The 27,768-nt window shown below is 64.8% G+C and overlaps 4 protein-coding genes and 1 pseudogene across 4 annotated transcripts; 2 read left to right on the top strand and 3 right to left on the bottom strand.

The window, feature by feature from the left end:
- LOC122167757 overlaps window positions 1-972 on the top strand; it is a 1,539-nt pseudogene extending 567 nt beyond the window's left edge.
- Window positions 973-3,202: 2,230 nt separating this feature from the next.
- GPR182 (G protein-coupled receptor 182) lies at window positions 3,203-6,212 on the top strand. The gene is made up of 2 exons (XM_042832561.1): window positions 3,203-3,221; window positions 3,905-6,212. Exon 2 carries the CDS (start codon window positions 3,913-3,915, stop codon window positions 5,005-5,007), a length of 1,095 nt encoding a protein of 364 aa, XP_042688495.1. The 5' UTR covers window positions 3,203-3,221; window positions 3,905-3,912; the 3' UTR covers window positions 5,008-6,212.
- Window positions 6,213-6,214: 2 nt separating this feature from the next.
- Window positions 6,215-10,479, bottom strand: ZBTB39 (zinc finger and BTB domain containing 39). Its single transcript, XM_042832560.1, has one exon. It carries the CDS (start codon window positions 10,065-10,067, stop codon window positions 7,953-7,955), a length of 2,115 nt encoding a protein of 704 aa, XP_042688494.1. The 5' UTR covers window positions 10,068-10,479; the 3' UTR covers window positions 6,215-7,952.
- A 3,754-nt stretch (window positions 10,480-14,233) lies between these two features.
- On the bottom strand, window positions 14,234-21,360 carry MYO1A (myosin IA). Its single transcript, XM_042832559.1, is given in 30 exon segments — window positions 14,234-14,464; window positions 14,693-14,820; window positions 14,905-15,057; window positions 15,126-15,258; window positions 15,329-15,435; window positions 15,527-15,661; window positions 15,746-15,820; window positions 16,041-16,127; window positions 16,338-16,406; window positions 16,509-16,658; window positions 16,804-16,860; window positions 16,862-16,898; window positions 16,990-17,190; window positions 17,269-17,495; window positions 17,656-17,856; window positions 17,985-18,047; window positions 18,287-18,391; window positions 18,490-18,555; window positions 18,637-18,723; window positions 18,802-18,920; window positions 19,001-19,148; window positions 19,223-19,326; window positions 19,418-19,516; window positions 19,604-19,667; window positions 19,744-19,790; window positions 19,877-19,981; window positions 20,055-20,149; window positions 20,246-20,361; window positions 20,560-20,702; window positions 21,297-21,360. Coding segments are annotated over 29 exon segments (3,225 nt in total). The 5' UTR covers window positions 20,683-20,702; window positions 21,297-21,360; the 3' UTR covers window positions 14,234-14,340.
- A 350-nt stretch (window positions 21,361-21,710) lies between these two features.
- NEMP1 (nuclear envelope integral membrane protein 1) lies at window positions 21,711-27,033 on the bottom strand. Its single transcript, XM_042832553.1, has 9 exons — window positions 26,925-27,033; window positions 26,472-26,608; window positions 26,156-26,375; window positions 25,818-25,890; window positions 25,420-25,513; window positions 25,160-25,274; window positions 24,688-24,913; window positions 24,260-24,433; window positions 21,711-23,063 (listed from the first exon to the last, which is right to left on the bottom strand). Exons 1-9 carry the CDS (start codon window positions 27,013-27,015, stop codon window positions 22,874-22,876), a joined length of 1,320 nt encoding a protein of 439 aa, XP_042688487.1. The 5' UTR covers window positions 27,016-27,033; the 3' UTR covers window positions 21,711-22,873.
- Between the last annotated feature and the right edge of the window lie 735 nt (window positions 27,034-27,768).

Genomic DNA, 27,768 nt, shown 5'->3' with positions numbered 1-27,768 from the left:
TGGCAGCACTGGGGTGCTGGCGTCAGGCAGGGCACCTCGCTGCTCAGGGCGCAGCACCCGCTGCTCAGCCGGCTCTCCGGCTTTGGGGGGCGCTGCCCCTCCAAGTTCGGTGTGGACGCCTTCTCTGACAGCCTCAGGTTCAGCACAGCCCGGCCTTTGTCCTTCTTGGGGTTTGGCGGCCGTGGAGCAGCGCTGTTTTGCCTCTGCCCTGCTTTCACCATTCCTCCCCGGCCACTCCTGTCCCAACAGAAGGGAAAGGCAAGGAGAGGTGGGGAGGGATTGTGAAAGGTGTCTGTTTGGGTTGTGAATTAGGTGGGTGGGAGCCAGCGGTTGTGCAAAGATGGAAAGGGTTGGAGCAGCACCTTCTCTGCGGTGGCAGTGCTGGGTCCCGTCCTGGGGCAATGACATCGATGTCCTCATCCCCATCCAGGCGTGAGATGCGACCCTTTGGGGTGAAGGTCTCTATCATTGAACCCGGTGGATTCCGAACGGGGATGACTGACCCCAAAGCGGCAGCAAAGGAACTGCATCGCCTGTGGGCGCAGCTCCCGGCAGAGACCCGGGCATCCTACGGCCGCCGCTACCTGGAGACCTGTTAGTGCCTCCCCCCACCTCCTCACAGCACTGCAGCCACCCCGCGGATCCCTCCGCCCCCCTGACCCCCCCCCCCCCCCCCCTACAGACGCCCGTCGCAGCGCCCTCCTGCACCGCCTCAGCAGCCCCCGCCTGTCCCGCGTCACCGCCCGCGTGCAACACGCGCTGCTGTCCCGCAGTCCCCGCAGCCGTTACGCCGCCGGCTGGGACGCGCTGCTCTTCCTGCTGCCTCTCAGCTACTGCCCGACGTGGCTCTGCGATGCCTTCGTCGCCTTCCTGATGCCAAAACCGGACTGCGGGACACCCTGAGCGCATCCCTGTGCCCGCTCCATGCTGCACGCGGGGCTCCTGCGGGTGCAGGACCTCATTAAAAGCGTTTTTCCCTTCTACAGCAGCAGCCCTCGTGCCCTCTGAGCTCACAGCTCGGCCCGCACTGGGGCTACGGGCAGAGGGGCACAAAGCCCCGCTGCGTTGCTCCAGCCGTGCCAGAGCCCCTCCAGCAGCTCACTCCTAACGCAGCATCATCCTTCCCGCCCCCAGTTTGCCATCCTCGGGAGTTGGGTGCTTTTTGCCCAGCTCCTACCTCCCGCAGCTGCAGGGGGCTGCAATCAGGTCCATCCTCTGCTGCACCTTCAGCGCAGGAGAGGAAAGCCCCCTCCCCAGGATCCCTCTCTTCCCAGCTGGGCTGCACAGCTCCATTTGTCCCTCTTCTGCGCCCTCGGAGTCCGCTGGCAGCGATGGGTGCTGCTGTGGTTCGGCACATCAGATGTGTGGGCGGTGACTCATGCATCCTTCATACCTCTAATTAAGGGATAATTAGCGATGACGATTTGGAGATGGGCCCCCGAGGCCGTGCTATTGCTTGCAGGACTGAGGAGCGACCCACGCCGCCCACCCGCGTCCCTTCTTCCGCTGACACGTGCGGGGGCTGAGCTCGTGCGGGACCGGGGTGATGCGGGGCGATGCGGAGTGCGGGGTGCGGGGTGCGAGGAGCCCTCGTGCGAAGCAGAGAGTTCCTGTAGGTTTGATGGGTGCAGCATCCCAGCAGCCGGCACGGCATCGTTCTCCCTGCGTGTCCCTGGGGTGGGCTGCAGAGTGCGGGAGGGGGGCTGCGTGGGGAGGGCATTGGACTCGGAGCAGCGCTGCCAACAGCAAAAGCCGGGGGAATGGTGGATGCGGATTCAGCTCCTTGGGGTAGAAGCTCCCGTGGGGTTTTGCCTCTCTGCCTCCAACCCCCCCCCTCCCCAACGCTGAGCTCCCTGGGGCCCCTCCACCCCAACCCGGGGCCTCTGAGCACGGCCCTTCCGGAGAGGAAGGGGCCCCTTATCCCATCAATCTCCAAACAAATGGGGCCCTGGGGAAAAGGGGGGGGATGGGGCGGGGGGGCTCAGCGCGCTGGGGCGATGCGTTCGTTGCGGTGCCCCCTGAGCACCCAATTCTGTGCCAATTCTGTGAAGAGCAGAGCTCAGAGGAGTTCGGCGGAGCCACCCCCCCTCCAGGTCCCAGGTGGGGTCACCCACACCGCGCAGCCCTTCTGCTGTGCCACCACCAACGGAGCTCCGCGCTGCTCCTTCCCTGAGCCCCCGAGAAGCAAAACGCCAACGCCGGGAGCTTCCAGCACGCAGCGCATCCGCCCCAGCCGGACCGCGTGCACCGCTTTCAGGAGGACGATGCCAACCCGTGGCGTCCTCGGCGTGGGGCAAAGCAGCGCCCGTTCCTGCTCGCAAACAGCGAATCCCGTGGGCCGGTACCTGTTTGCTCTTTGGCCGCCCGCCCGTTGTTGAGACAGCGCCCACTTATCAGTGCACGCGCTTCCCTGTTCCCTCCGTGCCTTCCTTCCGAGCGATTGTTGGTCGCGATGCCTTGTCTGCACTTGTAAAGGAGATTTCCTGCAATTGTTCTGCAGGACTTGCAGCCCGAGGCAAAAACGTTCTGCCTATCAGCCCCCTCCCCAACGCGGGGCAAGGCTGAGCCCCCTCGCTTCCCCTGCGCGCTGCCCCGCTGTTGTCCGCTGATTAATTGCTGCCGGGCACAGGAGCTGCTGTGGGGATGGACGTGCGCTGCATTCCGACCGCTGAGACAGCACCAGGGGGTTGCGATGCCCCGACCCCTCAGCGCCGTGCTGTGCCACGCTGCACCGTGCCGATGCCGCTCTGTGCCACGCTGTGCCGTGCTGAACTGCGCCGTGCCGTGCCGAGCCGCGCAGCACCGCACTGTGCTGCTTTTGTCATCTTTCCGCAACAAAGAACCCGAGGGTCCCCGCGCATGGCCGCAGGGACGGGCACAGCGCGTTCCTCAGCCCACCCCAACCCACGGACTCACAGCTTCGGGGATCCTTTCCCCCCACCCGCACCCGGCCACGCTCCGCCCGCGGCTCCGTGCCCCACATCCCTCATGGGGCGGGGATGGATGCGCTGCGGACCCTCCTGCACTGAGGGCAGCACCTGTCCTTGTCCCCCCCCCCTTGCCTTAACGCACCGCCCTCGGGCACACACCGCGTCCCGGGGCCGCCTCAGGATACGGGGCTGCCGCGCTCATTTCCTGCGGGGTGGGAGCCCGGAGCGCAGCCCCGCAAGCCCAGAGCAGCTCCCGCAGCCACGCCGCGAGGATCGCATCGCGCACCCCCGGTGAGCCGCGTCCGCGCACCCCGAGATCCCACCGCCACTGCGGGCGGAGAGCGCAGCGCAGCCCCGGGGCTTTGGGCACAGCTGCGGGGGGCTGCGGTGCTGTGCGGTGCTGTGCGTTGCGGCCGTTCCGTCGGCAGCCCCGGGGTCGGGTCCCCCGTGAGCGCGGGGCTGGGGCCGTGCTGGGATCCGCTCTGGGATCCGCTGAGGGTCTTTTAAAGGGATGATGTGGGAATTGGCACGGTGGAAGAAAATCCCGTAGGATTAAAAAGGGCCTCAGAAGCTCAGAGAGCTGAGCTGTGCCAGCAGAGACCCGCCGGTTTTCACCTGTTTCCCAGCTGTGCTGCTCAGATTTTCTGCTCGATTCATTTTGATCTTTTCCCGTTGCAAATGAAGGCTGCACCCCGCAGCCTCTCCGCTCATAAATAAGAACTGCTGCTTCTGGAGGGGTCTGAGGGGTCTCGGTGACATCCCTCAGGGCAAAAAGGCAGAGGGATGTAAACCAGAACCCGGTGAGCAGCTCGACGCCCCCAGCTGGATCTGCGTCCCACGCCCCGGCGCTGCAATTGGCCATCATTAGGGTTAGGCAGAAAGCCGCAGGGAGGTGTGACCTGTGGGGGTCTCCAAGGCTTATCAGCCGGGGGGGCTCCCAGCACCGCGGTTCATCGCTTTCCATTTCCCTGCAGCTCCCAGCATGGCCGAGGCGACGGCAGCCCCCAGCGAGACGCCCACCGCCCCCAGCGAGTACGGCGAGTACCACAACCTGTCGGAGCTGCTCCACCTCCTCAACTACAGCTACAGCGCCTGCGAGTTCAGCCTGGATGAGAACGCCAAGCGCGTGGCCGTGTTCGTGCTCTACCTCGCCATCTTCGTGGTGGGGCTGGTGGAAAACCTGCTGGTGGTCTGGGTGAACTGGCAGACACGCGGCGGCCGGAGCCTGGTGAGCCTCTACGTGCTGCACATGGCCATCGCCGACCTGGGCGTGCTGCTCTCGCTGCCCGTCTGGATGCTGGAGGTGATGCTGGACTACACCTGGCTCTGGGGCAGCTTCCTCTGCCGCTTCACGCATTACTTCTACTTTGCCAACATGTACGCCAGCATCTTCCTCCTCACCTGCCTGAGCGTGGACCGCTACGTCTCGCTGCGCGGCTCCTCGCCCTTCTGGCACCGGCACCAGCACCGCGTGCGCCGCGTCGTCTGCGCCTGCGTCTGGGTCCTGGCAGCCGCCATCCCCTTCGTGGAGGTGTCCCACATGCAGCTGGTGAACACCGGGGACCCCATCTGCATCTTCATGGCTCCCTTTGAGACCTACGATGAGTGGGCGCTGGCGGTCAGCCTGGCCACCACCGCCGTGGGGTTCCTCATCCCCTTCCCCATCATCGCAGTGTTCAATGTGCTGACGGCGCGGCTGGTCCGGCGCTCCAAGCCGGAGGGGGGGAGGCACTGCCTGCTCATCTACACCTACATCGCGGCGTTCCTGCTCAGCTGGCTGCCTTTCCACGTCCTGCTCACGCTGCTCACCCTCGACGGCACCCACATCGTCCTGCACTGCTCCTTCGCCCACTTCCTCTACTTCTTCTACGACATCATCGACTGCCTCACGCTGCTGCACTGCGTCCTCAACCCCGTCCTCTACAACTTCCTCAGCAAGAGCTTCCGCAGCAAACTCATCTCGGCCGTGGTCAGGTACGTTCCCAAGGATGCGTCCGGGCAGAAGGGCGCAGAGGGCTCCTCCTCCTCCACGCAGCACTCCGTCATCATCGCCAAGGATGGCGCTGCACCCAGCTAAAGGCAGCGGGGTGCCCACCTGAGGTTGGCGCGGGGCCGGGCAGCTCCCCATGGCAGGCTCCCAGTGGCGTTCTGCTTTCTGGCCAGCCGCCCGTCGCGCTCTGCAGGTGAGGGCAATGTGCCCAACGGGAGTCGTGGCCGTGTCGCCTCTGAGCACTATCAGACCCATTTAGCCAAAGTAAGAACAAGAGACAGAGAGATGTTCCGCTTTCCTAGAGACATGCTTGTAGCGATGGACGCGACGCTCGGTGCGCCCTGACCCCATGCAGCCCCACGCACTCTGCAGCCCTCAGCTCACACCTGAACCCCACTGAGGGGTGAGCGCTGCCCTCTCACTCCGATGCCATTTGATCAGGATGGGGCAAAATCCGCTGCTTTAACACAGCTCCCGCTGCAGCACCAGCGCAGGGCCTGGCACGGCTCAAATGTAGGCGCTGCGGTGCAGGGCACTGACACAGCACAGCGTCGGGCTGCTGCAGGGAGGAACGGCTCAGCACGGCTTTACAGCGCAACATCTCAGACCCAGAGCGGCCGTCTTCATCCTTAAGTCATCTCTGGGGTGAGAGCTGGGGGTCCCATCTGCATTCAGCAGCACGGGACCCCACGGGCAAGAAGTCGGAGCATCCAAAGTCTCTCCTGGCTGCAATTCTGCTCAGTCACACTGTGCGTGGGTTGGGCCCTGGGCAGGGGAAGGTGAAAGTGCCACCGGAGGGAATTCATCCATCTGAAGGCCTTGAGCTGCCTAAGAAAGTGAAGCATAAGCAAATCGGACCGGATCCAGGGACAGGATGCTCACCGCCCCGTGGAGCACAGGGCAGGATGTGCCGGGGAGACCCGGCACCGGGGCTGCACCGAACCCCTGGCACAGAGCAGCAGGAGCAGCTCCCCACCCAGCCCCTCTGCTGCACCCACTGCTCTCCCATTGCAGCCCAGGGCTGGGGCAATTCCTGCGTCCCCCAGCTCATTTTCATTGCAGGAACGAAGTTGAGCACGCAACAGCAAAGCCAGCAGGCGCGTGACACAGCCACGCAGCAGCGTATTCCAACTCCACACGCATGCGTGTTGCTACATTTCACTGATTCAGCCCACTGTGGGGAAATCCAACACACCTGTGCCCCCCCAGAGCCACCCCCTGTGCTGAGCTGCCCCCCGGCTCCCACTCCTGTCTCACAAATAATCTTTTTAATAAAGAAATGCAGCACGAGAGGTCAACGTTTTCCGCTTTTATTATTCTAAATAAAAAACCACACTTTGTGCTGAACAATGGAGTATAAAAGAACCTGATGTACAACGATTTTAGACATCTACGATCTGGAGGGGGGCGGGGGGGGAGGAAGTTTACAAAATATACAAAACTTTACAGCAAATAGATAGTAAACACTTAAATATCAGGAGGTCAGTACCTACGATTAACTTAACGAGGAGGTTAGACAGCAACGCGTTCCGCTCTTCTTTCTGCTTTGTTCCTTGACGGGGGTCCTTCGGGGTGCGCTGCGGGGGGGTGGCACATGGGGCTGCCCTCCCCAGAACCAGTGCCACTGGGGGAGCAGAGCAGAGCAGAGCAGAGCAGAGCTCACTCCCATCGCGTTTCCACATGGAACAATTCACAGGGAAGGATTCAACACAGAGACAGTGGGGGTGAGAGTGCTCCGCAGCCCCCCCTTCCCCACAGCAGCCAGCAGGGAGGGCTCTGTCCCCACGCTCAGTGGTGGGGTGGGGGCTGGGGTTGCTCTGCCCCATAGCATTTCAGTGTAAAACTTCTCTTTTTGGTTTATGTGCACAAAAGGCTTTTGCTTCACAGCTTGGCCGGACGCGGGGCGCCCGCAGCTCCGGGGGGGCCTCGAGGCTTTGGGGATGGGCGGTCCCCCCCAAAATCCATCCCAGCAGTCGGGGAGTCCTGCAGGGAGCAGCACCGCGTGCATCACCACCGGCTCCTTCCGCAGCACCGGGACGGGACTGGAGGATCTACTGTCAGCAGGACGGCCACAATGGGAGCAAAGCGACGGAGTGGTGGGATGGGGGGACGGGGACGCATCCCCTCCACGCTCTGGTAACGGCGCGGCGCGAGCCGGTGCTCTTCAGCACGCTCCAGGGAGGTAGGTCGGCACCACGAGGGTCACCACCCTCATTTTACAGATGAGGAAACTGAGGCAAAGAGGTGAAGTGACTTGCCCAAGGTCACAGCAGAGCGGGGGGGAGCACCCCCGAGTTCCCAGCTCGCGGCGCCGGGCCGCTCGGTCCGCTCCGTTATCAGTGTTCTCTGTGCAGAAGCGCGACCCGCGGCGGCCCGAAGGCGCTTCCTGTTTGTGAGGTAGTAGAGTTACTGCAGGGCGGCCCCGATTCGCGCTGCGGTGTCTGGGACATTTGTTCCTCTTCGTCTCTGCCCCACAGCGGGATATGCGGGAATGGGGCGGCCCCGTCCTTCCCGGTGTAAACACAGCTGGCGACGCAGCGCTGCGACCCCCGAGCTGCGCCCAAAGCCGCGCCGTGCCTGGAACCGTCAGTCCTTCCTTCCTTCCTTTCTGCTTCCCTTCTCCTTCCCGCCCGGCGCTGCCCCGCTCCAGCTCTGCCCCTCTCTGCTGAGGTCAGAAAGTCGTAGCAGCATCGGTTTGTGGGTCAGCTCTGACTGTGGGTCGGCCGAGTCAGTGGGCGAAGAGGTTTCAGAACAAAATCTAGATTCAGAACCTAGTGAGAAACGCTAAGAACACAAAACTCGGTGGCCTCTAATGGGATCAGAGGTAAGTAAACACGACAGACTTCTCGGGAACGGTGACGTAGCTCACGTGCTGTTGGTTCGTACAGTCTAAAAAGCCTAGCAAGGCCAAGAAATAAAAAAGAAGGAAAAAGAAAAAGAAAAAGGAGGAATCCATCCACGACGCCTGACCGTTAAATAAAACCAATGACGCTTTTCTGCAGCGCCTCCCGGCCCTGCCCTGCCTCACCCCATCAGCTGTCTGCGTTCTTCTCCGCGTCTTTGGAATGGATAATGTACATGAAAGTCTGCTCGATGGTGAAGTCGGGGGGCAGGCTGCCCTTGTGCACCCCGATGTGCTTGCTCATCAGGTTGAGCGTGGAGCTGTAGTGGCCGCAGACGGTGCAGCGGTACATCAGGGCCCCCGAGTGCGTCCGCAGGTGGCACTTGATGGTGGAGCGGCCGCGGAAGAACTTGTGGCAGACCTTGCACTGGTACGGCTTCTCCCCAGTGTGGATGCGCCGGTGGTAGTTGAACTCACTGGTGTGGGCGAAGCGCTTCCCACACACCTTGCAGCTGTACTTGCTGTTGCCCGGCTGGCTCTGCAGCGCCAGCTCCTCGCTCAGGAACTCCTCGGGCAGCTTCCTCTTCTGCAAGCTCTGCGGCTGCAGCCGCTCGCCGAAGCCGGGACGGGCATCCACAGCGCTGCCGCACTTGTGCTGGCTGACGTGGTAGCGATACGCCGCCTCCAGCTTGAAGCTCTGCCCGCAGAAGTGGCAGCGGAACAGGGCCTCCTCGGCGCTCTGGTGCACGGCCAGGTGCTTCTCCAGCAGCTGCCGGTCCACGAAGCTGCTGGCGCACACGGCGCAGGAGAACACGGCGATGCCCAGGTGTGCCAGCGCGTGCCACAGCAGGCTGCACAGGCTCAGATGCCGCTGGTCGCACACGCCGCACGTCTGGCTCTTCAGGTTGACGTGGTCCAGGAGGTGGTTGCGGACGGTCTGGAAATCTTTGGCCAAAGGTTTCCCGCACGCGGCGCACGCCAGATCTGCGCCCGACCCCGCGGCGAAGGCGCCCGCCTTGCCAGGCAGAGGGTCGCTGGGATGCACGACCACGTTGTTGTCGAAGACGCCGTCCCTGCGGTGCAGGGTGAGCTGCCACTGCGTGAAGAACTTGGTCTCACACATGTCGCAGGAGAAGAGGAAGATGCCGATGTGGGACAGCACGTGGGTCACCCTGGAGTTGCGGTCCTGGAAGTGGGTCTCGCACACCTTGCAGTTCCCGGTGAGCAGGTCCACGTGGTCGCGGGCGTGCTGCCGGATCAGCTGGATGTTGGGCTCCAGCACCTTCTTGCAGACCTGGCAGGGCATGGCTCTGCTGTCGCGCCCGTCGCTCTCGAAGGCCAGCTCCTCCTCGCTGTCATCGCTCAGTTCGATCACCTCTTCCGACGGCCCCAGCTCCTCGCTGGCATCCTCGAAATGCAGCTCGTCCTCGCCCAGCTCCTCCAGCTGCAGCTCGTCCATCGGCACGAAGCCCGGCTCCTTGCAGTGCTCGCTGTTGCTGGGACACGAGTTGCTCCCCGTGGAGATGTCCAGGGATGAATCAGCCGTGAAGAACCCACCTTTGCCGTAGTCACCGTTGCTCTGCACCTTGTACTGCTGGCAGGAGCCTGCGGAGCTCTGCATGACGCTCCCAGCACCCAGCCCGGGCTGCACTGCTGCGACAGCACCAGGACCGAACGGCCCCGGCTCTGCGTCCTTGGGGGGCAGCGGGGGCTGCAGCAGGGGCACAGCCTGGCCGCCGTCGCTCCTCTCCTCCTCCTTGTAGTTGCCCGCTCCCTCCCCATGCAGCACGTAACCCCGCTCCGCACCAAAGTGCTCCGCACTCCCCCGGGCGTCCCCCAGCGCCAGGCTCTGCTCCGAGGCACAGCCCACAGCACCTGGCCGGGCGTCCCCTGAGGCCAGGGGGGGCTGCTTGGGGATGGCCGCGCTCTCCAGGTCGGGGAAGGTGGAGTGGCAGGCACGCAGCAGGTCCTCCATGCCCAGCCGCTCCGCCACCTCGTAGATAACACCCACATTGATGAGATCGGTGAAGAGCTCCGAGGTGTACACGAAGCTGAGGATCTTCTCAAAGTTGGCCGGCGTGATGAAGTCCACCACGTAGGTGCGCGCGGCGTCCAGCCCTGTGTTCAGGAAGAGGTTCTGGAAGTATCCAGCAGCGCAGGCCAGCACGGCTTTGTGCGCGGCGAAGGAGCGCGAGCCCACCAGGATGGTGACGTCGCACATGGTCTCGGAGAGGCGGCACTTGTTGAGCTCCTTCAGCAGGTTGTTGGGGTGGTTGGTGCTGTGCAGTTTGATCCTCATGCCCATCTTAGCAGCTGGGGGGGGCCTCTCCTGCTCAGCTGCTCCTTCACGCCCTCATCAGCTGCGGGGGCAGCAGGTGCTGCCCGGCATCCAGCAAGTGGCAGGGCAAGGGGCTCTGGGGGGGAACATGAAGAAAAGTTAAAACCTCAGCGAGGAGACATCACTCCAACGCTCCACCCGTGGGACAGCCACAGGCACAGCTCTCAGACGGAGCTGGGCAGAGCAAGGAGGAACAGCGTTGCCCCACAGATGCCCTCACCGCTCATCTTGGGGCCAAGGTTGTTTCTGCAGCCACCCCAGGAGCGCTCCTGTCTGCATCAGGACCCATCCATGCCCCCCCCCGCAGCCCCCATCACCTCTGCCTGGGCACGATCTGGCTCCGACTCCCAGCACAGCCTGGGGGGCTGCACAGCACAGTGCTGAGGCACAGCCTGCAGCCCCACTGCTTCCAGCCCCACTCCCCCTCCCAGCTCCCTATCGTCCCCCCCAGGCCCCCGCAGCCCCCCCGCTTTGAAGGGCTCAATGGAAGCCACCCAACCGCCTCCCAAACTCCGTCCCGCAGTGAAAGTTGCTCTCAGCTCGCTCCGCGGAGGCTCCTTCCGACGAAACGTGCCCGGGGCCGCCGGTCTTGAGGGGGGAGCGCGGGCCGTGGGATGCTCTTGGGGGCGGCCCCAACCACCCCACCCCCCACCCTCGGTCTGCGTCCCCCTCTCCTCCCGCGGGTCTCGTAGCGAGGTCCGCATCTCGCGGTCAGGAAATGTACCTCCCCCCACCCCCCCCCCCCCAACAAACCGGGGCCCTGCCGGGGGGGGGTGGCCGCCCCCAACGCGCCCCGACGGCCCCGGGACGTGAGAACGGCCGCGCCGCCGCGATCCTCGCGGGGTCGGGGCCGGGGGGGACCCTTGGGGGCGCCGCCGTCGGTCCCGTCCCGCTGCGGCCGCTCCTTACCCGCCCGGCGCCCCGCACCATCCCCGCTCGCTCACACAAAGGCACCGCCCCGCCCTCCGCCCTCCGCCCGCCGCTCCGAGCGCCCGCCGCCACCGGAGCCGCCTTCCGCCGCCCGCCCGCTCCGACGGGGCCACAGCGCCGCAGCGGCCCGGAGGGGAACTGCGGGGGGGAACGCGGGGCGGTCCGGGTCGCGATACGGGGAGGGTCACGATAAGCGGCGCGCTCCTCCCCTTCTCACCCCCTCCGCCTCCCACCCCGGCGCAGACACAGAGGCGGGCGCGGCTCCGGGTTGTGCGGTGCTGTATGCGTGCGGTGCGCGTACAGCGCGGTTCGGACACGCGCGTTCCGCTCTCGGCGCGGCCCCGGGGCTCCCGCGAAGGCTCCGCCGCGTCCCGTCCGCCCCGTCGAGGCCGCTCCTCAAGGCGCGGGGGGGGGGGGGGCCGGCAACCCGAGGGCGGTCCGGGGGGGGTCCTGGGGAGCAGCGGGCGGAGGGGCCGCGCTCAGCGTGTCCCGCCCCGGCCGCGCCCCCGCTGCCCCCCGCCGCCCTCCCGGGTTCTGCCGCCCGTTTCCCCATGAGCCCCACGAAGAAGTCGTGCATGTCTCCTGCGGAGAGAGCGCCGTCAGCGCACGCCCGGCCCGGCCCGGCCCCCTCCGCGCTGTGCTCTCCGCGGGGCCCCGCCTCGGTTCCGCTGCGGGGCCGGGCGCGGTGCGAGGCGGGCAGCACTTACGCTTCTGAGGAGGCGCGGGCGCCGGGGGACCTGCGGGAGACAGAAACGGGTGCTGAGCGCTGCCGTCGGGGCGCGCACGGGGACCGGGAGGGACCCCCCAACTCCGCCCGGCCCCCCGCACCCCGCCCCACCCCGCCCCGCTCTCACCGTTCTCCTCCTCCCGCAGTAGCTGCAGAAGAGCGGCGACGGCCCCCGAGCTGCCCCGGGATCTCCAGAGCAGCGGCTCCGGGCCGGGACCCCTCTGCGGGAAGCGGAGCGGTGAGCGGAGCCGCGCGGTGCCACCCCCGAGCCCCGACGGTGCGGCCGTACCTGGGAGCGCGGCGCGGAGCCCGGCGGGGCGGAGAGGGCGAGCGGCAGCGCCAGGGCGAGCACGGCCAGCAGCGCGCGGCTCCGCATCGTCCTACGGGGATTGTGGGTCGGGGGGCGTGAGCGTCGGTATCGGACCCGGAGCAGAACTTGGGCGGGGAGCAGCGAGCGGCTTTGGGAACAAATCCCCACCCAGGAGGCACGGGCTGGGGGCTCCCACCCGGCTGCAGGAGGAGCAGGAACCGCAACAGGGGTGGGCGAGGGGGGGGGGGCACGGGGAAAGCCTGGGGGGACCACAGACAGGTTAGCCCTGCACGCTCACACCCCCACGGTGTCACCAATACCCGCACAGCTGCATGCACATTGATGGCCAGCCCGGCGCCCGGAGCCCCCAGCCCTCCCCACATCCCAGTGGCGCCTTCAGTCCTCGCTGCCCCCTTCCCTGAGCCCCCCCCAGGCTGCGTAGGGTGAGGAGCAAAGGTGGTGGTCGCTCCAGAGGCCTCGAGGTACCTGGTGCAGGGATGCGGTGAGGGGTGCAGGGATGCAGTGCAGGCTGCTCAGCGCCGGCTGTGACCTCGCTGGTGGCTGCACCGATGGCTCTCAGCCCGATGGAGATGAAGCCCCACCGCCGCTGCGGAGTTAAATAAGGGGCTCTGCCCGTGGCACGGCGTGGGTGGGCGAAATGAGAGCCGCCAATGGGGGCCGCGGGGGGTGGCACCCCCACCCCACAACTTCACGCCCACGCGGGCGCCGTGACACCGCCAGGCACCGCAGCACGCGGCCCACGCAGGCATGCAGGGGTTGGGGTGGCACGCGGACACCGCTGCACCCCGTGCAGGGGGGGATGCACGCCCGGTGGTGCCACGGCCTCGTGGTGTGTGTGTGCAGCGTGAGCTGCCTGCGTCTCGGCTGTGCCACACCGGTGGTCAGGTCTGCCGTGCAGGAGGGCTGTGGGGGGGTTTGCGGTGCTGTGGGAATCAGCTGAGCTTGTGTGCGTGTACGGGATGCACGCCTGAATGGGATGCACGCATCAGACCTCGTAGACCCCGTGCCTCCTGCCCCGTCCCAGTCCTGTGCAGCCCACAAGAGCGCTCCCAGGTGTGGCCCCATCTGTGGCCATGTCCCCTCCGGCCCCCTGTATGTGACCCCAGGCCCGGAGTGGAGCTCAGCCCCCTCTGAACACACCCATCCCTGCCCCACAGCTGCACAGATTGAGGGTCCGTGGGTGGGGGGAGCCCAGCCCCAGTGCTGCACCGGGATGAGTTGCAGACCCCACAGGATGGCAGCAGGAACGCAGCTGCTCACGTGGCAGCGCCGCCGGGGCAGGGCAGCATCTGCAAAGCCGGGGATGTTAATTAAATCGGAGCCTGGCCAGAGCTGGCCTAATTAATTAATAACACCTACTTGTGTGGTGCCGGGTGCGAGGCAGGCACGAAGCACAGCAGTGCCCCGGGCTTGTTTACGGCGCTGCCCCTCTCCATGTATGGGTGACGGGTCCCCGTGCTGGGAGGGGATGCAGCCCCGGGGGGGCTCGGGGAGGGGGGGGAGCCCGAGGTGTCCCTGCACACACACGTGCCCCCCCCACGTGCACGCTGCCCGCACATGGTGCCCGTGCACGACATGGCCCCACCTGGGAGCTGCTGACGCGACCGGGAGCTGTCAGCTCTGCCAGAGAACGCGGGTGACGTGCAGGGAGGGAAAAATCCCAGTCCTAGAGCCAAAATCCCACTCCCAGAGCCTGACGTGAGCAGGAGAGAAAAGGAGGTGGGAGGGGATGGGGGCTGCGTGGGGACTCCCAGGACCGGTGCTGCAGCAGTGGCAGTGGGGGTCCCTTTGGGTGGCGTGGGGATCTGCACAGAGCTGGGGTCTGCAGAGGGGGGGGTCCTGCAGTGGGGGTGGAGATGGGGGCAGGGAATGGGGGACTGCAGTGCCACCCACCCAGAAATTGCGACTTGGATGCAGGCGCCGCTTTCTCACTTAATGGGAAAAGTGGCTGCAATTTGGGGCCTTTCCAATCACAGCAGAGCCGAGCACTCGCTGCAATCAGGCGGCAGGGAAAGAGCTTGGGGGGCTGGGGGGGCTCTGTGCTGTGCTGCGCTCTGTGCCGCATCCTACTCCCAACCCTGGTATGCAGCAGGGAGGGGGGCACCTCCACATGACAGCCCCCACGTACGGACACCGGAACACGTGTAATGGGACGGCAGCAGTTTAATGGGACGCCGGAACACGTTTCACGGGACGGCAGCAGTTCCCGTGCGGCGCAGGGGGTGCGGTGGACTCCCGGCCCCCCCTCCCGCTCAGTGAACCAGGATCTCCATCTTGTGGCTGCCGCGCTTCTTGCAGACCGGGACGTCGCTGCTGCCTTTGGCCGACTCCACTACGGTGACGGCCACGTCGCCCTTCGGGAACCGCGTGGAGAACCTGGGGGAGATGGGCGGCGGGCTGGGGGCTCGCCTGGCCACGCCCCTCCCGCTGCCCAACGAGCTGCTTCCAATCCGGCCCCGCCCCCTGCCGCACCTCATCCTGCCCAATGAGCAGCCCGATTCCACCCCGCTCTTCCCGACACACCCCGAGCTGAGACCACGCCCCCCTCCCGACCACGCCCCTTCCGGAAACGCCCACGTAGGCCACGCCCCCGGCCCCGCATACTGGTCGGCGATGCTCAGCGGTAGCGCCTGCGCGGTGGCGTCCATCAGGGTCTGATGCAGGCGGGTGACGAGCTCGATGAGGTGGGGGCTCACCAGCAGGAGGTCACCTTTGCCGCCAGCAGCGGACGTCTGTAGGGCGGGGCGGTGTTTTGGAGGGGTCAGCGCCGCCCAGCCCCCGCTGCCCTCCCACACCCCCTCCGTGTGGCACCGAACCTCCTTGAGGTGCAGCGCCAGCAGCCCGTCGGAGAAGCGGCTGACGGAGGCTCCGCGGATGTCGCTGAGGCTGAGCACCAGTTTGGGCTGTGCTGCTTTGGGGTCGGCCAGCACCAGGTGCTCAGTGGTGAGCAGCAGCAGCCGCGGCACCGTCTGTGGGTTGGGGGGCAGTGAGAGCAGCCCTGCGCCCCCCCCACACCCCCCCACGGGACGGGGCTCACCTTCCCGTTGGCTCTGTTCACCTTCTGCACCGCCTCGGCCATCACCAGCTTGTCCTTGGCCACCGCCTGCAGCTTTTGGTACTTGCGGTTCTGCGTCAGGCCCAGGTACTCACCACGGAAGGGCTGCTGCAGGCTGTGGATTGAAGGCGGGGGATCAGCCGAGACCCCCAGGCTTCCCCCCCGGCCACCGCGTGTGAGCGCACCTGTGTGCATACAGCGCCTTCTTGTCCTTGAACAGCTCGCTGGCGCACAGCTTGGCCTGCAGCACGGCGCGCTGCTGCGGGGAGAGCTGCTCCCGGTACTTCTTACACTGCAGAGATGGGGCAGCGTGGGGGGGCCGGGTGATGCAGTGCCGCCAAACCCCCGCTGCCACGGGGACCCGTAGATCCCCCCCCCCCCACCTTCCAGCGGTAGAAGATGCCCTTCAGCTCCTGGTTGGCGTCGGACAGGAACTTATAGGGTGCGGGAGGCCAGGTCTGATCCAGCACCGCCATCGGGGGGAGGTTATTCCTCAGCCCTATGAGGTATTTCTGCACCTGGGCGGGGGGCACAAAGGGTGGGCGGGGTCCCTGGGCACAGCCCCAGGGAGGCGGGGAGGCGCTGATCCCATCGCTGCTCACCATCCGCCGGTAGATGAAGTTGGACAGACGCGTGCGGGCGTCGGAGCGGAAATAGCGGCGGTACGTCCTGCGGGTCTGGGGACAGCGGGAGTCAGCGGGATGTGGGACCCCGTGGGGTGGGACCCCCGCCCTCAGTGTTCCCCATTGGATGTGTCTCCCACCCCCCTCCCCATACAGCCCTGCCCTGACAGGGTGGGCAGAGCCGGGGCGGACAGACAGACAGCCCCGGACGCAGCAGGACAGCAGAGCAGAGGAGCTCAGGGGTGCACAGCCCCGCAGCGGGGCACCCCATTACCTGATACCCTTTCCAGTAAGCAGAAATGGTGCTGGCGGCCAAATGGCGGCGGCGCTGAACCTTCAGCTCCCGAAGGAGCCGGCGGGACTGCAGAGGGACAGCCAGAACCCAAAGAGCCCAAAGGAGGAGGGGGAAACACCAACACGCATAGCGAGCGAGAGGGAGAGAAAGGGAGAAAGGCAGGAGAGATGGAGGGAGATGGGGTGAGACGGTCCTGGGGGGAGCAGGACCCCCCCCGGCACTGCATCACTGCCCCGGAGCGTGGCCCCGAACGCCCGCGTGGCGCACAGCGCTCACCTTCCAGCCCCGCGCGTACGCCTGCAGCAGCAGCACCGAGCGCTTCATCTGCTTGTACCAGTTCCTTTGCTGCAGGGGGAGCAGGGGGGGTCACACCCTTGGACCCCCCACACTCCTGGGCCAGGGGGTGAATGGGGAAGGGTGCAGCACAGCCAGGACCCCCCTCCTCACCACGTGGCCGCGGAACCATGCGGAGATGAGGATTTGGCTCTTGCGCATCTGCTGGTACTGCTTCTTGCAGCGCCAACCGCGGAACGTCGCCTGGATGAGGGTGGCCAACTCGGCCACGCGCTGCTGGCGCCGCTTCTCCAGGTCAAAGAGCTGCAGGTGGAGCAGAGCTGAGGGCTGTGGTATCACCCAGAGACCCCCGAGGGGATGGGAGGCTCAGAGAGGGACTGGGGGGGCTCAGAGCAGGAATCACCCCATGCCCCCCCCCCACAGCCAGAACCCCCAACCCCACACTCACAGTTTGCGGTGAGCGGATGAAGATTTTGGTGTGGCCATATGCCAGCTCCTCGGGGGGGGAACTGCAGCTCCGCCAGCAGCACCTCAGTGCCCTCCCTGCAGCACGCAGGGATGCTCGGACCCTGCACCCCACAGCAGTGGGGCTGCGGGATGTGCAACTGCCCAGGCCCTCCTTTCCCCCCCTGACCTGTCATTGCCCATCCAGTGGGGCCAGGTCCTGCTGCTCAGCATCTTGTAGCGCTTCAGGAAGGGCTGGTAGAGCTGGCGGAAGGCGTAGCCGGCACGCCGTACCCGCACGTTCTCCATCAGCCCCAGGTAGCGCACCTGGGCCAGTACCAGATCCGGAGTGAAGAGCATTGCCGTCTTGGTGTCGTTGGGCTTGATGCACCTGGGGAGGGGTGGGGGGCAGCGGTGGGCACGGGGGGTCCCACTGTGCACCCACACGCGTGGTCCCGCCTGGCGCTACCTGATGTAGTTGGGGTTCTTGGTGTAGAGGTTCTTCATCAGCGTCGCCACGGATGCCCTGAACTGGGAGCCGGTGGTGGGGGGCAGTTTGAGGGAGGGTCTCTGGGGGTCGCCCTCGGGGAAGAGGGAGCGCAGCAGAGTATGCTGGGCGGCCCACATGGCCTGGGACAGGTCACGGAACAGCAGGTCGTTGTTCTTCTCGATGAAGCCTGTCACGTTGTAGGTCACCTGGGGATGGGAGCAGGGCCAGAGCCACAGAAAGGCTGGGATGAGGACCGGGTCAGGGGAGTGGGAGCAGGGCCAGCGTGTGCCCCAGCCTCATGGAAAGGATGGGGTGGGGATGGGTGCCCTGCTTTTCCCCAGGGACGGGGCTGAGGGGGCCCTGCACCTTCCCAGCATAGTGGTGGATGCGGAAGCAGCGCAGCGGCAGGCTGATGTCGGTGACGTGTTTGGCGTTCAGAGTCTCTTTGCTCTCGTAGTGTTTGTGGGAGGCGAAGATCTGGTTCAGCTTGGTGATGAAGGTGTCCTCGTTCACGGTGCCGGGCCGCAGGCACTCCTCGTCCAGCATGGCCAGGATCCCCACCTTGCTCTGTGCCACGGGGGGACAGCGTCACCCCCAGCCCACCCCAAAGCTGCCCCAAAATGCCCGAGCGCAGAGCATCGGCCCCCCGAGCCACCTCAGGACCTGAGAGCCCCACACTGTGGGCAGGAACTCACGTTCTCAATGAGGTCGCAGATGATGCTGTTGTCAAAAAACTCCACTGGGGTCCACTGGATGCCCTGGGAGCAGAGGGGTGTCAAGCACAAACCCTGCCCCATGGGCACCCCCTGTCGTTGCGGGGCAGGAAGCGGACGTCCGGCCGCCGAGACGGGATCCCGAATCCCTCCCCGCCTTCCTGCCATTGAGTTGCTCTCCCGGTTGGGGGCGGTGAGGAAGGGATGTGCTGTGGGGCCGTCTGAGGCGCTTCCCCATCCCACTGAGGCTCCCCGGAGCCACATCCCTTTGGGGTCGGCGTTACCTCCCGGACGTATTCCTCCTGCTCCTCCTTCAGCGTCATCAAGATGAAGATCTGCTGCAGCTTCTCATTGCAGTAGTTGATGATGAACTGCTCGAAGCCGTTGTCCTATGAGATAAGCGACCCGAACGGCAGATCTGTGCTGGAGACCCCACCCCACATCCCTCCTGCAGACCCCCGCCCCACAGCCCTCCTGCTGTCCTCACCTGGAAGATCTCGAAGCCGTAGATATCCAGGACTCCCATCACCTTCCTCTGCTTGCCTGGCTTCACCTGGGGCACAGAGAGACTGAGCTTCCTCCCTGCTGGGGGGTGGGGGTCAGCACACGGCTGTGGGGTGACCGGGGGGCTCACCCTGATGCTGGCGTTGATGCGGTCCACCAGCCAGTCGAACAGGCGGCTGTAGATGTTCTTGGCCAACGCATCACGGCAGTAGTAGCCCTGGGGAGAGGGGAGGGGGGCTCACGGGGGTCCCAGGGTGCGAGCCCAAGGGGAGGGGGAGGGGGGCACCCTGCTCACCTGGGAGACGCTGAGCGCAGTCAGCACGCTCTCATCCCGCACCTTCACAGTGCGTGAGCACAGCGCCTGCTCCAGAGTGCTGGGGTCCAGCCCGACCAGCTGGCTGATCTCCTGCAGCTCTGTGCGGGACAAAGCGCTGCTGGGGCTGCTGTGTGGGGATCGGGGGGGGGCCCATCTGATCCCCCCCGCCCCACCATACCCTGTGGCTCGGCGATGCTGGACGCCTCCATCCCGCTGGCCTGGAAGCAGCTGCTCAGCTCCACGTTGCCCAGTTTGAGCACCACGGCCGTCACCTCCAGCAGCGCCGTCACCTCGGCGGGTGTGAAGCCGATGATCGCCATGGCATCCTGGGGGGGAAGGGAAGGGTTGGGGGCAGCCATGGGGTGCTTGGGGAGTGGGGGGGGGGGTCGTGCCCCCATACCTGCATGGCACGGAAGTTGGCAGCATCGTCCATGCCGGGCAGCACTGACTTCTCACGGTTCAGGTAACCGTAGTGGCTGCAGTCCGGGCGCAGCTTCAGCTTCTCTGGGGTGGGGGTGAGGGGTTGAATCTCAGCCATAGTCCCCAACACCAGGCATCTCCTGCCCAGCCCCCCCAGCTCCATGTTGGGACCTACGGAGCAGCTGCGCTGAGCCCCCCGCCAGCAGCTGGTAGAAGATGTGGAAATTCCTCTCGCCCTTCACGTGGCGGACGATGCGGGATTTCTCCAGCAGATCTGTCAGGGTTTGCGGGGGGGGGAATGAGAGTCACTGCAGCGCAGGTGGGGCTGAGACCCCGGGGGGAGGAGGGGAGCAGCACTGACAGTTACTGATGACCCCTCCCAGAGGATCTCCCTTGAAGTCAAACTCCACATCCATGTATTTGCCCTGAAGGACGGGGATGGGGTCAGGGTGAGTGGGCCCCAGGGGGACCCCTCCCCACGCCCCCTCCCCTCTCACTCACAAATCGGGAGGAATTGTCATTGCGGATGGTTTTGGCATTCCCAAAGGCTGTGGAGGAGGACGATGGGGTTATGCAGCACCAGGTGGTGCAGTTTTGGGGGGGTGATGAGTCCTGGGGTGTGTGGGGCACTCACCCTCCAGCACAGGGTTGGACTGCAGCAGCTGCTCCTTCACTTTGTCCACCTCCTCCCCTTTGCTGCTCACGGCCGCCACGTAGGACATCACCAGCTTGCTGGCCTCTGCAATGGGGGTGTCAGCCTTGGGACCTGGGACCCCCCATCCTGCAGCCCTGCAGCTCCCAGCCCACCCTACCTGTCTTGCCAGCTCCACTTTCACCAGTGATGAGGATGCATTGGTCCTGATCCCGGTCCCGCAGCGAGCAATACGCATCATCAGCAATGGCGTAGCTGTGGGTAAGTGGGACTCGGCAAGGGGCTTGGGGGCACTGGGGGGGACTCAGGAGCCTTGGCAGGACAGAGGGTTAACAGTATCTCCGTGCTCACATGTGGGGTTTCACGGCAAAGAAGTTGCAGTTGTGGTACTCCTCCACCTTCTCGGGGGTGTAGATGGGCAATGGTTTGTAGGGGTTCACTGAGATCACCACCTCCCCAATGTACGTCTGCAGGTGAGCGGCAGCGTGAGTGCAGGGCCAGGACACAGCAATCTGCTCCCAGCCCATCCCAGACCCCATATCCATCCCTGATCCCCATCCCAGACCCCATATCCATCCCGGATCCCCATCCCAGACCCCACACTCCCCCCCCCTCCCCCCCCCCCGTCTCCACTCCCCTCCCCATCCCCGCATCCCGGTGCCCACGTAGATCTCCTCGCGGCTGAAGCGCTCCTGCAGGGTGCGGAGCAGGGCTTCCTCGCTGAGCGGGTCCAGCATCACCAGATCCCCGACGGCCGCAGCGTCCAGCAGAGAGGCGGTGGCTTCCATGGCTGGGGGCTGCGCGGTGCCTGGGGCAGAGCGGTGGGGCTGCCCTGGGTACCCCGCTCCTCTTCGAGGCTTCAGGGCAGCTCCGGGAGAAGCGCAGAGCCGGCAGGAAGCGGGGACACCTGGGCCCTATTCTTGGGGCTGGGATTAATTCAGCCTCCGCTTCCTCCCTCCTTCCGGGCCGGGGGGAGCTGAGCTCGGGGCTGGGGGGGACACCTAAGGGGTCGCGGCTCCGCCCAACTCCCGCCCTCACCTGGTGCGCTCCCCGCGACCTTCAGACCCGCTTCACCTGTAAACCCAGCCCTGCCGTCAGGGTCGGGGAAAGTTCACGGGAGGGGGGTGGCGAAGAGGCTGGGGGGGGGGGGGGGGTGGCAGCAGCCGTCGAGCAGAACGGGGCCGACCGGGACCCCGCAGGGGCTGCGGCGTCCTCCGAGCCGGGAGCGGCACAGAGAGCCCCGACGTCGAAGGGGGGGGTTGGAGCCAGAGCCCCCCGCAGCACCGGGGCAGCGCCGAGACTTCCCGCAGGGCCGGGGCTCGGGGTCCCGTTGTGCCGCCTCCCGGTCCCCCTCCCCCCTGGGGCGCGGTGCCCCCGCCGGGAGCGATGGGTCGGCTCTCACCTGCGGCTTGCAGGACGCCAGTTGCGGGAGTGGCCGAACCGGGGCTGCCTCCCGGACAGGACCCGCACTGGGGTCGGCCCCGTCCGGCCCACGAAGGGGCGGGGGCCCAGGGCCCTCCCTCGGGGCAGGGAAACTGAGGCACGCAGCAGCGGCAGCCGCCCCGAGCCGACGCTCCCAGACCCGCGCGGGGTCCCGCAGCGCCGCCGCCTCCCCGCAGCAGGAACAAGCAGAGAAACGCGATTGTGGCCGAGCAAACAAAAGGAGCTTCCTCCCGGGGCTCCGGGAAACCGGGGCAAGGTACAGAGCCGGCAGCAGCCGGGCCACTCCCGGGAAGACGCCTGAGCCTGGGCTGCCCGCAAAGGACCCTGCAGTGGGCAGAGGGGAGCAGAACGAATGGGCGCATGAGACTCGCAGTCATGAAAATACACCTTTATTAAAAAATACAATCATCGGTCTGCGTTAGCCACATGAAACGAACACGGGGGAGGAGATGTAGCTATAAGGGTTGCTTGTACCAAAGCAGGGGGGCAGGGAAGAAAACCTGGGCCAGAAACAAACAGCAAAGCCAGGGGCAGCAGCACAAGCGAGGGGCGTTCAGGCAGCAGCAGGAGGGCAGGTTTACTGCCAAGCCTTGCATAGATGGGGGCATTTCCTCTACGCTTGCGCTTTGTCAAAGTTTGACTGCCCCGACTGCCAGCAGCAAAGCTCCCACCCTGCACTGTGGGAACGGCCCCCGAGGGCTGAAAGCAGAGAGCAGCAGCAGCTCCCCCACGCTGGGAGCAGGACCCGTATCACAAGTGTTCCTTGAGCTCTGCAATGAGCCAGAGGAGCCCTCAGAGCTGCATCTCTGCCCCGGAAGCACGGGGTTTTTGGTATTAAAACTGGGCAGAGTCACAGCTGGAGCCCTGTGGCACCTTTGGTGAGCAGCAGCACGAGGAGGAGCAGCCCGGCAGCAAGCAGGTGCTGAGCACGCAGGTACTGTCAGGAGAGGTCCAAAGTTCCCCTCAGGAACGTGCCATGCCCGTGGGGACACGCACACGAGACAGACCTTTTGCTCCATTCACACCCTGAAAGGCAGAGATGCCCTTGGCAGAGAGGGTGTGGGCACCCAGAGCAGAGCAGTGCAGTGCAGAGCAGAGCAAAGGGGCTCCTTCTGCCCCCTGTGGCAGCAGCACTGGGCACAGGGCTCAGCATGCGCACCACAAGCAGATGCACCAAGAACCAGGATGGCTCCAGTCCACCTCCAGTCAGGACCAGCGTGCCCCACCAGCAGCACAGACCTCAGTGTCCCCACCGTCAGCTCCCTGCACCCTTCTGCCAACGAGAGCTGCGCTGATAAAAGCTTTTGTGCCTCAGCTGGGTAGGAGTTACCCTGGGAAAAGTTACCCTTCATCCTCCTAGCAGCTCCGCAGCAGAGCCAGGCTCGCAGCAGCCCAGCTTGGGGTGGAATCGGAGATGCTGGGCACAGCGACACCAGCTCAGCCCCGAGCTGAGGGTTTTGGGCACTGCAGGTGTCAGGGAAGTGAGGAGCCACAGCGGTTTTGCTGCTCTCCCTTGGGGCTGTGGGGCAGCTGACCTCAATCAGCAGTCAGGTGGGCTGTGGGACCACAAGCAGCCCATGCTGTCTCTCCATGGAGAAAATCTTCCTCCTCGTCCTCCTCAAAGAGCTGCTCCTCGAGGAACACCCCGCCCAGGCCGAACTCCTGCTCGTGGAAGGAAACCTCGCTGGCAGTGAGGTGGGAGGCACCGCCCACAAACTCAGCAAACCTGGGAAGAAGCAGCAAAGAAAGTCACTGTGTGCTTGCATCTGAGTGCCCTGGCACGAGGGAGCGGCTTTGAGTGCTCATGGTGCACGCTCAGCCGCGGGCAGAGCTGCATCCAGCACAGAGGCTGGGCCAGGGCTGCGGTTATCACAGAATCACAGCATTGTAGGGGTTGGAAGGGAGCTCCAGAGCTCATAGAGTCCAACCCCCTGCCAAAGCAGGTTCCCTACAGCAGGTCGCACAGGTCGGCATCCAGGCAGGACCTGAACATCTCCAGAGCAGGAGACTCCACCACCTCCCTGGGCAGCCTGTTCCAGTGCTCCTCACCTCACTGTAAAGAAGTTCCTTTGCACATTGGTGCAGAACTTCCTATGCTGCAGTTTCCAGCCGTTTCCCCTTGTCCTGTCTCCACTCCCCACTGAAAAGAGTCTGGCCTCACCATTCTGCCCCCCACACCTCAGATATTTATAGACCTGGATCAGGTCCCCTCTCAGCCTTCTTTTCTCCAGGCTGAACAGACCCAGTTCACTCAGCCTTTCTCCATAGCAGAGATGCTCCAGGCCCCTCACCATCTTGGTGCCCCTCCGCTGGACTCTTCCCAAGAGCTCCCTGTCTGTTTTGTGCTGGGGAGCCCAGAACTGGACGCAGAGCTCCAGATGAAGCCTCAGCAGGGCAGAGCAGAGGGGGAGGATCACCTCCCTCCACCTGCTGGCCACGCTCTTTTTAATGCAGCCCAGGATGCCATTGGCCCTCTTGGCCACAAGGGCACACTGCTGGCTCATGGCCAACCTGTTGTAAACCAGGACACCCAGGTCCCTCTCCGCAGAGCTCCTCTCCAGCAGCTCATCCCCAACCTGTACTGGTGCATGGAATTATTCCTCCCCAGATGCAAGACTCTACACTTGCTTTTGTTAAACCTCATCCGTTTTTTTTTGCCCAGCTCTCCAGCCTGTCCAGCTCTCGCTGAATGGCAGCACGGCCTTCAGGCGTGTCAGCCAATCCTCCCAACTTTGTATCATCAGCAATTATGATTTTTTATGATAACAGCATTATCTGTCCTTGCTTTGCTGCACACCCTGCTTCCACGCTGCAGGGATCTCCAGTGCCTCGGGCTCCCTTTCTCTGAAGCCACAGGTGGCAGCACGGAGCAACTGCGAGCTTCCAGGTGAGGTTGGCCACCTGGCTGCCAGGGGATGTTACCTTTTGGGAGACTGGATGCGGGACACTGCAGTCCAGGCAGAGAAATCTGGGCTTCTGCAGTAGTTTCGAAGCTCCTCGAGGGCCTTCCGTGTCTCCACCTCCCCCTGAATGCGATATTCCTCTTCGGTCAGCAGGCGAGGGGGGCTGGGCCCCAGCCAGGCGCTCTGTGCCCTCCTACCAGCAGAACAGCACCAGTTATTGGCCAGGCTGGGCCCCAGGAGCAGCGCACAGCGCATCCCTCTGGGCTCTGCATCTTGCTCCTGAGAGGCCCCAGCGGTGAGCAGCTCGATGCTGCATCACACCAAGCTGGGGAGGAGGGGCACAACCGCCCCTGTGCTCCCACCCCAGAGAAACACCCTGGTTCTGCAGTGCAGGGTCTGTGCAGCTCACCCGGACCGGGGAACCGAGAGTCAGCAGCGCTCACTCACTTGTAGACACCATAGATCCACTGCAGGGGGAAATCCACGTTCTTGGTGCAGACAGCAATGAGCACAAAGGCCACGGCGACGGGGCGGATCTGGATGCCCAGATACATCAGCGCCAGGCCCAGGAGCTGCAGGGCCCAGGACAGCAGGGTGATGCTGCGCTCGTTCTCCAGCGGGCCGTACCTGTAGCACACTCCGAAGCTCACGAAGCCCATGAGCAGCAGGTAACCTGCAGGAGAGCAGAGGAGTCAGGTGCAGGGGCTCCCTTGGCGCTGCCTCAACCTGGAGACGCTGAGCAGCGCCTGCCGGGGCTGCAGCCAAACCCGGTGCTGCAGTTTGCTCCTCTCGGCAGCTCAGAAACAGCGTCGGCTGCAAGGAGGCCACAGGAGGCACCAATATTTCCCACCAACATGCTGAAGCTCCAGAAGGAGCCGCGTGGCGTGGTGAGCTGGCGGGTCTGAGAGCCCACACCTACCCAGCAGGTACTGCCAGTAGGACCTGCATATCTCCCGCAGGTTCTTGAAGACCAGCTGAAGCAGGTACAGGGAAAAGGACCAGCCTCCGAGCAGCAGGAAGTAAACAGGACTTTTCTAGGAGAGGAAACACGAGAATCAAGAGAGGCTGTTGGCAGAAGACACTGACGGCTGCATCCCTTCAACTGCCGCATCCTGCTCTGCGCGAGACCAGATCCACGACGAAACAGAACAAGGCCACAAAAGCACACAGTTTGCTCACCCTGGGCATGGCCTTGGACATCACGTAGATGAGGATGAGCAGCGAGGCCAGCAAGCCAATGCTTATCCCAGCTGAGTAGAAGAAGAGCTGGCTCCTGCAGAGATCACACACGCACACAAGGTGTTTCACAGCTTGTGAGATGATGTCTGCGTACAAACATTCCTGCTGGCAGTAAACCCTGCGAGCATGCAGGCTGAGCATCCCAGCGCCCGGTGCCAACAGAAAGGCACCTCACATTCCCAAAATTTCACAGGGAAATTGCACAGAGGCCCATAGAGCGAGGCCTGGTAAGCCCTGCAGGCTCAGAGAAGCAGACAGAAATACTCTGCCTTCCCGCAGCACGCACACGAAGGAGCCACTCTGCAAATCCAGCTCACGGGGGACAGGAGGCAACTCACCTGCTCAGCATGTCCCCACAGAAGAACAACAACAGGCCCAGGAAGAAAACCAGGAACAGTTTAGGGTCAAACCCTGGAAGAAGAACAAGCCCAGCTTAGGAGAAATCCCAGCAGGGTGAGCTGAGTGCAAGCTCCACTCTGACGCACTGACAGCAAGCAAGGAGAGGCAGCGCCTATGGCAAAGCTCTGACAAGTGCCCTGTGTCCCTCCCATTCTGTATCCAAGTATTCCTCCTCTGCAAGCCCATTTTTCTTTACTGTATGCAGCAGCACAAGCTTGCAGCAGCACAAGCTTGCAGCCCCTTATGGGAGGACCCACTGCCCACAGACCAGACGTACAGCGGGACAGCACGATGCAGTATTTGGTGTCAGCCTCCAGCAGCTCAACCTTCAGGCAGGTTTTGTTGCTGTAGAGATCCACATCGATGTTGGTGCTGTTCAGCTTCTCCTTCAGCAGGGAGGAGAGAAAATTCCACACCTTGGACTCCTCCAACTCCCTCAGCTCCTCCTCACTGCCCACCTGGGTGACACGGATCACGTGGTTGCTGTTCACCCGGATCTGCATAGGGGGAGAAAGCAGACGTGGGCATCCTCAGGGTGGGCTCAGCCCTGTGGCCGGGGGGGTTGAGGGGGAGAGGATGCCCCCCCCCCTCACCTGCATCCTGGTCCAGATGTCCCGCCAGCAGGGGCTGCGCACATTGGTGTAGCAGAAGTGGTGCGAGGTGGTGCAGCAACGCTCAGAGCCCTCCTGCAGCGCCAACACCTTCTCCCCAACGCCTTCACAGCGCAGAGCTGAGGAGGAAAACTCAGAAACGCAACGCGAGATTCCGCTGCCACCCGCTCTGCTGCGCGGTGCCCTCCTCCCGAGGGACCCCACCGTGCGCACGCGGTGGAACAGAACGAGTCTTCAGCCGGGACGCGCTGGGTCACCCCACGACCGCTCCCGCCCCTCCCGGAGCCCCCCAGCCCAACGTGAGCCCCCACAGCCCCACTCGAGGCCCCTCAGGCCCGGAGCGCTGCGCGTAGCCGGACCTACGAAGCCATCCAGCGCCCCGCGGCGACATTGCTCCCCGCCCGTGAAAGCGCAGTATAAAATCACATCACACACCCGCACCGCGTAGCGGAGGCAGCAGAAGGAACAGCAGCAGCGCGCCCAGGATCCCCTGTCGCCCCGGGACCGCTTTCATCCCTCCCGCCATGGCGTCCCCGCCAACTTCCGCTTCCGCCGCCCCGCCCACACCCGCGACTGCGATGGAATACAAGGCAGCATCCAATGAGAGAGCGAGGTCTGTCTGACGTCATCAATCGGTGACAGCTAAAGGGACCAATAGGAAGGCGGCTTCGCGAGGTCCTCGTCGCCTGCAGTGTTGACTGACAGAGCATCCAGCCTGTCAGCATAGCCTAGGCAAGACCAGGATTTGGTCCCGCCCTCAGTTACCAAGGTGACCGCCACGAGGTCCGCTCAATCTCGAAGCCGGCCCACACCGTAGCAACCGCGAGCCCCACCTTAGCAACGAGTTTGACGGGCATCCACTTCAACCAATCAGCGGTCAGCCTCGGCTCTCCCGCCCCTCTCCTCCAAGCCGGCTTGATTGACAAGGGCTCCACCTATCAGGAGGCGGCACCTCCTTGTTTGCGTGGGGAGGGGGGGGGGTCTCTGCGGGGTACAGGGTAGCCGTCCCCGCACCGGGTTCCTCTCGGCTGCGTGATGCCCACCCGGGATCCCCAACGTGGGGAGGGGGCGGCTCAGGAGGGGCGTGGGGCAGCACCGGCCGTGCTCCGCAGCCTCCCCCTTCCCTCCGGCGCTCCGCTCCGTGGGTGGATCGGGCTCGGGCGGCCCCCCCCGAGTCGTGGGCGGCGGAGCCGGGAAGCGGCGGGGCCGTGGGCGGAGGATGTGCGTCAGCCGGGGGCAGCCTGGGAACGGCCGGACCGGGGAGGGGGGCGGGGGGGGA

The sequence above is a fragment of the Centrocercus urophasianus genome, unplaced genomic scaffold (assembly GCF_019232065.1).
Source record: "Centrocercus urophasianus isolate 14NV4802_14NV808 unplaced genomic scaffold, USGS_Curo_1.0 seq_383, whole genome shotgun sequence".
NCBI lineage: Eukaryota > Metazoa > Chordata > Aves > Galliformes > Phasianidae > Centrocercus > Centrocercus urophasianus.
This window is presented reverse-complemented; position numbering and strand designations above follow the sequence as displayed.